At 37.7% G+C, this 13,094-nt stretch overlaps 1 protein-coding gene across 1 annotated transcript; it reads left to right on the top strand.

The window, feature by feature from the left end:
- Positions 1-904: 904 nt before the first annotated feature.
- On the top strand, positions 905-13,008 carry comp (cartilage oligomeric matrix protein). The gene is made up of 19 exons (XM_026274939.1): positions 905-1,048; positions 2,474-2,547; positions 2,735-2,786; positions 2,878-3,029; positions 3,890-4,027; positions 4,107-4,181; positions 4,596-4,748; positions 4,821-4,925; positions 5,008-5,115; positions 6,964-7,123; positions 7,362-7,480; positions 7,582-7,634; positions 7,720-7,913; positions 8,717-8,895; positions 8,985-9,033; positions 9,455-9,651; positions 9,740-9,912; positions 10,007-10,146; positions 12,898-13,008. The coding sequence occupies exons 1-19, from the start codon at positions 973-975 to the stop codon at positions 12,951-12,953; spliced, it is 2,253 nt and encodes a 750-aa protein (XP_026130724.1). The 5' UTR covers positions 905-972; the 3' UTR covers positions 12,954-13,008.
- The last annotated feature ends 86 nt before the right edge of the window (positions 13,009-13,094 follow it).

The following is a 13,094-nucleotide window of genomic DNA, read 5'->3' as shown; positions in this document are numbered from 1 at the left end:
CTTCCCTGTGTCAATCCCAAAAATGCTGAAAACCACCAGACTGAGACTTCTGTGTTTGTTTTTCCAGAAGAGCTCATGGTGAGAGAGGTGAGTTCAACAGAACAACACACATGGGGTCTGCAAGCTGGAATTCAACCCGCGTCTGTGAATGCAATTATCAACAAGCAAGACTCCCAACACTGAACACACCAACCCAAACGTGCAGAGAGCATCTACGATGTAAGAGTTCTGGACTGAATACACATTGAGCAGAATAAAGACACTTCTATATATATATATATATATATATATATAATTGGCCATGCAACTTTATAATATACATTGTGCTTAGGAATTTCTTTTCAAATTTCTATTAAATTTTTTCATTTAAATTTTTAACAAATAAGCTGAATAGTGAAAGACAAAAAGCCAAAAAGTGTTCAGCATGCACAAAAAACGTGTTGTTTAAAAAGCATCCCAGGATGCACCTCATAGCCGGTTGAGACAATGACTGGACTGTGCAGAGCTGGATTCTACACAAAAAGTCACTATTTTGAAGAAGCCAAAATGAAATACACGTCTATACAAAATTATATTGTTTTTATGACTCCACTATTATTGTAAAATGTGTAAAATAGTAAAACTATTTTTAGGCACTTTGATAACATTTTATAAAATCATATTTCTTCCTTTGTTTTCAAAGGTGTATTTTATGGTCATTTTAGGATTATGTTGTGAAAATGCAGAAATGTTTAAGTGATTTTCACACTTAAACCACTTCTGGATATACTTATAAGACACTTTACTTACATTAAAGTGTTTACTTACATTGTTGACGTGTGTCTGTGTGTGTGCGATTACAATTCAAGACTGTCACACATGAACCTTGTGAAAGGTGTGATCTGTGAAGAGCCAGACTGCAGATGACGTCAGTGTGGTGGTATAAAAGCAGAAGAGACACTGACCCGCTCAGAAGCTCTCCCCTCACTCAGCATGCTGTGGACTCTCCTGTTCAGCTGTAGCTTTTGTCTGCACGCCGCTCTGGTTTCTGCTCAAGGAGTATCCAGAGGTGAGTTGACTCTTGACACTTACAGTGAAAGAGTAACACATTCATATATATTGAATATATATTTAATATATGTTTGCACACTTTTTGCACAATGAACTTCTATTACTTCTCTTGAGGTGACCATGAAATGACTGATTTTTGTTATATCTTTTACATATCCAGGACTTTTTTTTTATTAAGTTTATTAACATCTTCACTAGAATGTGCTTTACTGAAAGGATACAATATACACTGATACTGATTATTATTGGTCAAACTACAACAAGTCTCTTAAAGTGCACTGCAATATTGTTCCAGATGAAAATATTTATATTTAATGTTTGCCCCTTTCTTAATGAACAAGTTGATTTTTATTCTAATATTTTTTTTTTTTACAAAGCTCTTAGAAAGGTTTAAGCTAAGAATCTTAAGAAACTGTTTGACGTGTAAGATGCGGGCAGATTTTATATGATTTTAAACACATAACACTGATGAAGAGAACATTTACGTTCTATGCAGTTGCAGTATAAAGACCAAGATTTTAAGTGGCCCACCAGGCAAGACGAATAACTGATAAACTGAGCTTATGGAATGCATATGGAAAACACTGATGCCGCTAATGGAAAGAGCACACTTCCTTTCTTTTTGTCTGGACTGCCCTTTGGGAGGGGAACCTCTGACAGAAGCCTCTTCTATTACAGTACATTTAGATTTTTAATCTATTTTTTTATTTAATTTGAAATCATTAGTGGGGAAAAGTTAAATGGGAGCCTTTCTGGGACCTTAACCGCAGCTGTGGAGCTAAGAAAGAAATGCACTCAGGTTGATTTGATAATTCTAGTGTTGTTACTCCTGTGGCTCATGAAACCAGCTTCATAAATCAGAACTGCAGGAGTTTATCTGCTGTCATAACAGCATGTTCACCCATGAGATTAATCAAAATGAAGCATGCTGTTTGGATTACATGTTATGGTCATGCCTAAACACAGAAAACAGGATCCAACATTAGCCGTTGCAATGGCAACAGACTTGGACTGGGCTTTGCTATTCACAAACCCACAACATTAACAATGGAAGTGACAAATTAATGACTGATATAAGGCCAGATGCTGAAAAATCATCCACAGGGCCTGCAGGAAAAGTCATTACACTTTGAGCTTAGTTTTATATGCATTAATCATGAAACTGACCTGTTGCTTGTATGTAGTTTACAGTTCATACAGTCTTAAAGGGAAAGTTCACCCCAAAAATAACATTCACTCTGTTTTTCTTCTGCATAAGAAGAAAGGTTCCAAAAACTGTAAAAGTATCATAAAGAAGCTCATGCTGTATTCTAAGCCATTAGATAGTTGTAAACAGAGTGAATATCAATGCATTATTGCTGAAATTATTGACTTGAAGTAAACGGTGAGGGGAACTCAGGGTGATCATCTTTGTGATCTACAGATGGAGAGATTATCAAACAGATTAAAGGCACAAACCAGGAGCTTGCTGAAATCAAAGAACTGCTGAAACAACAGGTAAATCATCTAAAATACTCAAAAATATGAAAGAAGATGTCATTGCATGTTTTAGGGTAAAATATCTTTGTATAAAACTTCTATATCCACCCACACATAAATATATTTTCATAACATTCCAGCCTGTTAAAGACCTAAAGCACATTTTTAGTACTATGTACTTTTTACCGAACTCTTTGCTTTTTAGATACAGGAAATTGTTTTCCTGAAGAACACAGTTATGGAGTGTGAAGCCTGTGGTGAGGAATTCTAAGTTTATGATTGCATTAGATTCATAATTGAGAGTGTATCTGCTAAAAGTTGCATATTTTGTCTCTCGTGTCCCGCTAGGCATGAGAATAGTGGATCCTATAGAGCCGTCATGTGTTCCCAACCCCTGCCATCCTGGTGTGGAATGCATAATGACTCCCAGCGGTGCGAAGTGTGGTCCGTGTCCGGAGGGCATGACAGGAAATGGATCTCACTGTACAGATGTTGATGAGGTGCATGGGCAGTCTGAGAGGAATTAGGGTGAATTCCTATGACCTGCTCACTCCGACGGGAAGAGCCCTTGAAGGGAGCAGGGAAATAGCGTCTCATATTGAAGCTGTTTGGAAAGCACTTGGCAAAGGGAGCAATGAAAGTTAACATTATCAAAGATTTAAGATAAACCAAGATGATGCACTCCTGTTACTATGAATGGGAGAAAGTGCAATGCCCAAATATGATGGAGCAATCCTGCCTAAATAAAAGTGGAATCAAGTGGAAAAGTCCCCTTTTTAAGATGATCAATGTTTAATATTTGATCCAATGGTGTATAACACAAAATAAATTAGAAATGTTTAAGTTAATAAACATTTTAAGTGAAGTACATTTTAGGCACAATATTGTCTTTTGAATTTTGACTTTTGAACAGCAGAACTGTTGTGTCTCTGAAGAACATAGTGGTGTTTCGTTGATGATTCAGCATTTTTTGAGTGAATCAGATGAGTCAATGATTCAATGACCCATTAAAAAAAAAGAATAGTAACTTGCTTCGTTCCTGAAAAAAATTTAATAAATCATTTGAATGAACCAATAAATGATTATTTTATTAAGACAGTGACTAGGTGCCACCAACTGCCAGTTTTAGTTTCATAGGTAAAGTATAATTGCATTTTTTTCAACATGTCATATTTCTATATTCTATATTTTATATTTAAAACATGAATCTCATTAATTCCAATCAGATTTTTTTCTTTATTATAATAAGACAGATCAGAGCCGACAAGACGTAATGTGTCAGGGGGTATCCAGAAAAATAATTTGTACTTTTCTGTGAACTAAGAATTTTGTTCTCTATTGTTTTTTTTGCTGTGTACAGTGTGCTGTAATTCCATGTCACATGGGGGTGAGATGCATCAACACGTCACCTGGTTTTCGCTGTGGCCCCTGTCCTGCTGGGTACATGGGCCCCCAGGTGCAGGGGGTTGGACTTGCCTATGCATCTGCCAATAAACAGGTATCGTTTTTAAATGGGAATCATTTAATTCAAACAATAGATAAAACGTTTGAAATCTAACGTAGATTCTTATGTGCAGGTGTGCAAAGACATTAATGAGTGTGAGAACTCAAATGGAGGCTGTGTGTCGAACTCCAACTGTATCAACACACCAGTGAGTGATGCATTATGCTCTGTTAGTCGCAGACCCAGAGCACCATCTGTTCTGGTTCACAAACCAAAAAAATAGGTTGTTCTGGTAAACTGTAAAAAGGACTTCTGCCAGTAGTTAGTTACTTCAAGAGCTATTTTTACCTTACCCTAAAATGACTTTTATAACTGAATGAGGTCATATTATGGAATATTTTGACTTGAATAAAACTTTATTAATTTAGAAATCTTCAGCCTTATGCAGATGCTAATATGGGCAGCTTGCATTATATGCACTTATCCTTACAACTGTGAACATAATTGTGTAAGATAACAAAAAGACTTTTTGAGATTTTGAGAAATAGATTTATATTGGTCAGTTGGATTATAATTCTTTCCATTCTCCTTGTTTACGTGAGTCATTGTGTGTCCATGGCAGGGCTCTTTTCGCTGTGGCCACTGCAAGACTGGTTTTGTTGGGGATCAGGTGAAAGGCTGCAAAGCTGAGCGGGCCTGTGGTAATGGTCAGCCCAATCCTTGCCATGCCAGTGCAGAATGCATTGTTCACCGTGATGGACAGATTGAATGCGCAGTAAGTTAATGACCATACAGTAATTCACACATGAAACACGTGAACAAACTAATACAGTATAATCTGCTTTAGTGTGGAGTTGGATGGGCTGGGAATGGATACGTATGTGGAACGGATACTGATATTGATGGCTTCCCTGATGAAAAACTGGAATGCTTGGAAAGAAACTGCGCAAAGGTAAAATACAAAAGCAAGTATTACAATAAAAAATACTTAAACATTATCTCAGTGGTGAGATCTCAGTAAAATGGTTTTCTAGGACAACTGCCTCACCGTTCCAAACTCTGGCCAAGAGGACGCAGACAATGACAACATCGGTGATGCATGTGATGATGATGCAGATGGAGATGGGATACTAAACACAGAGGTCAGAGGTCACAACATCTCCTTAATTAAAGGCAGTGTTATAATATCACCATATAAAAGTCCTGTCAATAAGTCAAAATTCCTGAATGTGAAGTGCAATGGAGACTCAACTCCTTTTCCTTTTCTTCTCTACATACGATATGTATGGGGGGAAATATGTATCACAATAAATATATTTTTGCTTTAAATAAGGTCTTTAAGATATCAACATTTCTGATACCATAGAAATTTCCTAATTTTTGTCATCCGTGTCAATATCACAAAAAAACTAATACTAGATACTAGCCTAAATAAAAAAAAATATGTAAAAAATCAGATTTCAAATCTTTTGCCCATCTCTATGTACGTCACAAGGAACACTTTGCATAATAATCTTCGCCTACCGTGTTGGGAGAAACGAAGCTCTGACCTGCCCCCACCCCCCACACAGACGCTCTGGTTGGTGTGAGAGCTTCATGTCGAGGAGACAGTGTGTTTTTAATTGTAAAGGCAAGTTTGTTTTATTTTCACTGCCAAAGAATGAAGATCAGAAGAACCAATGGCTAAAATTCATTTTTACCACAATACCAGAGCAGTACAACAAATCCCTTTTGTTGTGTTCACAACATTTCACTGATGACTGCTTTTCTAATCTCGGTGAGTACAGTGGGATTTTCAAAGCGTTTGGCCATAAAAGAGGGTTCATTACCAACTTTATTTAGACCAACAAGCATCTCCGAATCACAACGCGAAGTATGATTATGAAGTTATGTGTGTTTTCTCCCGAGCGTCTTATCAGTATGTGTGCTGTCTGCGCTGATCGTCATGTACAAACACGTCATTAAAATGAAGTGTTACTCCGTGAATACTCAACGAAGAGACATGAGAGAGATATCTATAGAAAGTTTGATATGTCTACTTTAAAACTAAACAAGTGCTGCCGAAAACAGATATTCTGTGATAAAGTAATCCATATGAAAACAACGCGATGCCCGTTTTTCACGTCAGAAAAAGCAGTGAGATTGTTCAAGTTTTTTATTTTACTGTTTGCTTCGCGGTGAGAGGAATAAGACATAATTCACCCCAAACAGATGCTAACGCATTGTTTACCATGAAGTTGTGTGCGGAACAACCAATCAAGACTGACTATGTTAGTTGACCAATCAGAACACAGTATGCTACCGAAAGGTGGGGTTTAAGGAAACTGAATCTTTTGAACAGCTTCACGAGAACCGTTTGGGGATCTTTGAGAATTGAGGTAATTTTAAAATGATATTTTGACAAAATGACAATGTTTTTTAACCTTGGATGGATTTAAACCTATTGTACAGGACTTATAAACAGTGATAGGAAGCTTAGAATTTTCATCTTACTGGCTCTTTAACATGAATGACACTGCTGTCACTTTAAGAGCTGCCCAGATCCAATATATTGTTACACATGTTTTTATTTTTCTCAGCTGTTTGCTTTCGCTTAAGACCTAAATTATTGTGTTTACAAGGATGCTTGCAGAGATGGACATTTTGACACATACAACTGTGTATTCAATGGTTCAAGGCCTATAAAGTGGCAAACTGTTCAATACTGTGTTGTGCAGTCGCCTCTCTGACAAGTGCACGCATATAGCGAAACCAGTTCTCTTTTATTGTGGATTGCATTCCAACAGCTTAAAATATTTTTTAATTAAACAGCAATGCTTAAAACGTGTGTAATCAATACATTTCCGTGACCACGTGGCACAGCAACGTGATGTGAGCATGTAACCATAATAGAAACAATTCAATCAAAACAAAATCTCTACGGTTGACAAATTTCTACCGGTTAATCGTGTCTGTACTCATGATATTCTAACCGATTACTTCTCTGATAGGACAACTGTGTGCTCGTCCCCAACGTCAATCAGAAGAACATCGATCAGGATGATTATGGAGATGCTTGTGATAATTGCCGTCTGGTAAAAAACAATGACCAGAAAGACACCGATAGCGATGGTCAGGGTGATGAATGTGATGATGACATTGATGGGGATGGTAAGTCTTCAGATGTTTCCTTCATCATCATCAAAATGTATTAAGGACACACTCAGTCCAATAAAGAAACATACAATTACACACACAAGGACAGAATCCACAATATCACATATTTACCTATGTACTAAACGCCAATGATTCCACGTATTTGAAAAAAGCCTGACTTAACGTAATGCCAAGTTAGGGTAATATGACTATTTGCATTTGTCAAACTGAAATGTTTTGTTTTGCTTTCCAGGAATCAAAAACGATAAAGATAATTGCAAAAAGGTGCCAAACCGTGACCAGAAAGATAGAGACGGTGATAATGTCGGTGATGCGTGTGACAGCTGTCCCTACGTCCGCAACCCTGATCAGGTCTGATCCTCTTACACCATACGATCTCTAATTCTGAAGGTGATGGAAGTATAGAAATTAAGCCATTACGTAAACCATAATTCTCTTTCTTTCTGTCACAGATGGATGTGGATAATGACTTGATTGGCGATCCTTGTGACACCAACAAAGACAGGTATTACATCACTCCACTTAATCTCTTTCATTGGTCACACCCCATAATGAGTGCATTCAATCTGATGCTTTGGTTCTATCATCAGTGATGGAGATGGGCATCAGGACTCTCGAGACAACTGTCCTGCAGTTATCAACAGCTCCCAGCTGGACACAGACAAGGATGGGATTGGAGATGAATGTGATGATGATGATGATAACGATGGCATTCCCGATCTCCTTCCACCCGGTCCAGACAACTGTCGTCTGGTTCCAAACCCACTGCAGGAAGACTTAGATGGTCAGGAAACCTTGCTTAACATCAAACTGTTGATATTTATATCATTATTTTTAATAAAATGATGTCCTTTTCTAAAGACTAGCTCATGAAGTGATTTGGAATATGGAATTCTGGTGTCCCCACCAGGCTTCTTAAAGCTGCGGTAGGGAACTTTTGATGCTCTAGCGGTTAATAAACAGAACTGCTTGCGACTGGCGGAAGAACATCGTAGCCGGAACTACTTCTCTCTGTTTATGTCTATGAAGAATCACAAAGGTACTGGGTTACTCCGCCGCGGTACCCCCGAAGCAATCTAAAATAGTCCGAATATAAACACTTATTACAGGTGCACCCTAGTGATTCAGGACAAGCTAAAAACACAGTTTGGAAAATGGATTCATGGTGTACTCGCTTATTACATACATTTTTCTACATTTTGAACACAAACAAAGTTACGGACCGCAGCTCTGATTGGTTGTTTCTTAACGGGAGCGATGTATTTCTGCAAATGGCAATAGGACACTGGGAGGAGCCAGAGGAGCTTGATTTCTTTCACAGATTATCTGTCTCATATTCTACTGTCAGAACATAATGACAAGTTTAACAAATATGTAAAAAATATATTTTTACAAAAGTTACCTACTGCAGCTTTAACTAGTTTAACTGAGAAGACTTGATCAACCAGCTTGACCAACTCCTAACCAGCATGGAAATTGGATCTAATTTGTTCTTTTCAGCATGGAAACTGATCTTTAATCATTTTCTGTTCTTGTTGACTTGTCAAATCAGTCATCCGCTTAATTTTCTTCAATTCTGATTTACAGGTGATGGGATTGGCAACGTTTGTGAGAATGACTTTGACAATGACACATACAGTGACATCATTGACGTTTGTCCCGAGAACAGTGAGGTGACTCTCACTGACTTCAGAACCTATCAGACTGTGGTTCTGGATCCAGAAGGAGATGCGCAGATCGATCCAAACTGGGTGGTGCTCAATCAGGTCCGTCCGCTTCTTTCTGCCTCATGCAGATTTTGTTAAAGTTCTCACAGTATAAACTTTACCAAGCAATCCTCATCTTTTTTTAACAGGGAAGAGAGATTGTTCAGACCATGAACAGTGATCCTGGACTGGCTGTAGGTAAAGGACTATTCCATTCAAAGTTGTGAATGTGCGCAAAATTAATATTGCATAAAACATATGTTTCCATCCAAGAGAGCAAAAGCGTTTTTGGGAACGCAGTCCTGTAAGACAGTTCTGGGAGGCAATTATGCAGAAGAATTTTGACTAGTACTTCAGTATTTTTTTATTTAGCATTTTAGTACTTGTCAGGTTATGCTATCCCAAAGCACAGTTACATTATTTTTTTATAATGCAAATGGACTTCCATCTCTCATTATTCGCATTAGACCTTTATCCCACATACCAAAAACCACTTTAAGTGAGCATCAAAATTAATTTATTTATTCGTTTCTGATGTGATACTTCAAATGTGCATAAAAAAGGGTGACAGAAACATAGCTTATGACAAGAAAAGCTAAATATTTCCTTCTGGTTACAGGCTACACAGCATTCAATGGTGTGGACTTTGAAGGGACGTTTCATGTGAATACTGAGACGGATGATGACTACGCAGGCTTTATCTTTGGCTATCAGGACAGCTCAAGCTTCTATGTGGTGATGTGGAAGCAAGTGGAGCAGATATATTGGCAAGCCAATCCTTTCCGAGCTGTAGCTGAGCCTGGCATCCAGCTGAAGGTGTGATCTGGTTTCTTTAATTACAGAGTAACAACTTATTTATTTTTATATGTTGAATATGGTCCTTGTTTCTGTATTTTGTTGGTAGGCAGTGAAATCTGACACGGGACCTGGAGAATACCTGCGGAATTCACTCTGGCACACAGGTGACTCGACAAACCAGGTGAAACTCTTGTGGAAAGATTCCAGAAACGTTGGCTGGAAAGACAAGACCTCCTACCGCTGGTTCCTGCAGCACAGACCCCAAGAAGGCTACATCAGGTAGAATCAGATTGATTTCATCTGCAGATCATTCAGTCATAGCAATATTTCTCTATGCATGTTTAAGTAAACACTCTGCATTTCATGCATACAGGGTACGGTTCTATGAAGGTCAGAAAATGGTAGCAGACACAGGAATCATCATCGACACAACCATGAGAGGAGGCAGACTGGGAGTATTTTGCTTCTCCCAGGAGAACATTATCTGGGCCAACCTACGCTACAGATGCAACGGTCAGTTCTTTTAATGAAACACATTTTCATACATTAAAAATGGAAACAAGTGTACACTCACTTAAAGAGCTTAGGGTCAGGCCGATGAATTCCCATGTAATATGAACTCCCAACATTCACACGTTCACAATGTCAACAAGTTCTACACATCCTCGGCCGCTTGTGTTTTTATTTATTTTGGCTCATTTGAAAATACACTATTTGGGCAAAAGTATTGGGAGACATACTGTTTCAATCAGACCCATTTCCACAGATGTACTGTATAAAATGAATCACCTAGCTATGCAGTCTGTTTTTACAAACATTTGTGGAAAAAAAATGGGTCATTCTGAAGATCTCAGTAAATTCAAGGTTGGTATGCCACCATTGTGATAAGCCAGTTTGTGAAATATCGCCCCTGCTAGATATTCCACGGTCAACTGTAAGTGGTAATATTGGAAAGTCGAAGCATTTAGCAAAGACAGAAACTCAGCCATGAAGAAGAAAACCATGTGAAGTTGCAGAGCAGGGTCAACGAGTGCATATGCTGCTTCCATAGCTGAAGAATTACAAACTCACCACAAAAACTGTGTGGTGGGAGCTTAATGTAACGGATCTCAATGGCAGAGCAGCTGCATGCAAGCATCAAACCACCAAGCATCAGATAGAGTGGTGTAAAACACACCACCACTGGACTCTGGAGCAGAGAAAGCCTGTTCTGTGATGAGGAGGGATGAATCACACTTGGTGAGTCTGGGTTTGGCTGATGCCAGGGGAATGTCACAGACTACACTGAGTTGACTGTAAAGTTTGGTGGCCATGTTTTAGGGGTTGGACTAGGCTGCTTATGTCCATTGAAGGGAAATCTACGGTGGCCGAGAGAGCTCAACACGCTGCAACTTAAGAAAACACATGCAAATTGAAAAAACACCAGCAAATGAAAAAAACAAGTCATCAAAACATCACAACACAGGCATATAACGAAACGTGCTACAAAATCTCACAACACATGCAAATTAAGAAACGCTGCAAATCCTAACAACACATGCACATTAAGAAACAATTAATGAAGCATTGCAAATTTATTTTCATTAACCTTTAAATTATATTTAGCTGAGTATATTAAAGTTAGCCATCTTAAGTAACTTTATTCAGCTTAATTATTCAGCTTATTTAGACTAATAATATCCAAAATATAAAGGAATCATGCAATCAGGGTGTTTAAAAAAAAACAAAACTCTCCTTTCAGTTCAACTCCACTGACCTGTAGCCACTGCACGATAAGCAAATCCCAGCTGGGTCCGACACTTTTGGGGTCTCCTTGAAACATTTCCATTGTAGTCAGTGCTATTTGCAGCGCATTTGTTAATTTGAATTTGTTGTGAAGGATTTGCGGTGGGATTCGTTAATGCATGTGTTGTGAGGATTTGCAACACTTGTGTTATCAAACTGATGATGTTTTTTTTTGTTTTTCTGGTGTTTTTTCAATTTGCATGTTTTCTTAAATTGCAGCGCATTGAGCTCTCTTGGCCACCATAGAAATCTTGATTTTGTAGCATACTAAGATATTGCGCAAAGCTTATTTATTCAGCTTTCATATGATGTATAAATCTCAATTTAGAAAATTGAGCTTTATGACTGGTTTTGTGGTCCAGAGTCACATATTGACTGTTTCTGTGTCCCAATATGCATACGATCTGTCCTAAATAGTATTCAAAAATAGAAACATTGTACTACAAACACAGATAAAAAACTACAAACATGGTGTATATGCGAGAAGGGTGGACAGGTAGAGAAAAGGGTTTGTGTGATAAATAATCAATGTCTGACCTGATGAAAAAGTATTCTTTTTGGTATCCACATTATATATTTCATCTGCAGCAACATTGTGAACTTTTATAATTATGTTTGTTTCTTAACTTTTAAATGCATCATTATGCAGACACGTCCCCTTGGAATTATAAGGTTCTATCTGACATTTTGTCAAAATTGAGTTATTCAAATATTCTTATTCTGTGACAAATTATTTACATTATGTGATGTTTTTTTTAAGTTGTATACATTTTGAGATTTTTTTATTGATAAAACAAAAAAAAGGTTCTATCTACAGAAGTCTATGGAACACAAAAACTTTGAAGTTCAATATCTCAAAACTGCTCAGAACGCAGATAGAACCTCATAATTCCAAGGGGACGATATGTTAAAGACCCAAAGCTACTATTCTGCTTACATACTCAAAAGTATGTACTTCATCACAAATAGAGGACACGGTGTAGGTGAATCGCGACACAGGCAGCATATGTATTTAGAATGCAACACTCCTTGTTGGCGTAATAGTGTCCCAGTAGTTTTGTTCATATAGTGTACTTCAAGCTGCCAATAGGAGTACTCCCCGATCTGTTGAAAACAAGTTATCATGAAATGGAAATCCTATTTATATTCTGCTTTATTGACGCACATTCCAGATCTTTTAGCATGAGTCACTGGAGCATGTTATTCCATATTTATGACAGAAAGTGTCATAATAATTTCACAATCCATCTTTTTCAATGGCCTTGCTTTTCAAGGTCCACTTGCCAATAGATTTTCTTTCTTATAGATAATAAAGAGATTTTCTCTTGAAGTCAGCGCAGAATCACCTCATCTGGACCTGCTCATTTTTGTCTTTAATCTAAATTAAATATATTACGAGCATACAAAATTCACAGTCACATCTGAGGAGAGAACGAACAAATCATCTGTATTATATGTGTTCTTTTTTTTTTTATCCAGATACAATCCCTGAGGACTTCGAGACATTCAGAAGCCAGCAGATCCAGCTTTTTTGAACCCAAACTCAACAGTTCTTTTTTTTTTATAAGATTAATGAATGCGAGTTGTATATTTCTGTCGCGTGTGTCATATTTTACACTCCATTTTTGTGAACAGCAGTAGAGCTTTCTTCATAACCCCCTAATGACTGACATAAA

The sequence above is a fragment of the Carassius auratus genome, chromosome 11 (assembly GCF_003368295.1).
Source record: "Carassius auratus strain Wakin chromosome 11, ASM336829v1, whole genome shotgun sequence".
NCBI lineage: Eukaryota > Metazoa > Chordata > Actinopteri > Cypriniformes > Cyprinidae > Carassius > Carassius auratus.
The sequence above is the reverse complement of the archived record's forward strand: the minus strand, read 5'-3'. Positions and strand labels throughout refer to the sequence as shown.

Coding starts and splice junctions, on each gene's coding strand:
- comp (XM_026274939.1), top strand. CDS start 973: ATGCTGTGGACTCTCCTGTTCAGCTGTAGCTTTTGTCTGCACGCCGCT. Junction 4,028..4,106: donor ATGCATCTGCCAATAAACAG/GTATCGTTTTTA, acceptor TCTTATGTGCAG/GTGTGCAAAGACATTAATGA. Junction 10,147..12,897: donor CCTACGCTACAGATGCAACG/GTCAGTTCTTTT, acceptor TTTTTTATCCAG/ATACAATCCCTGAGGACTTC.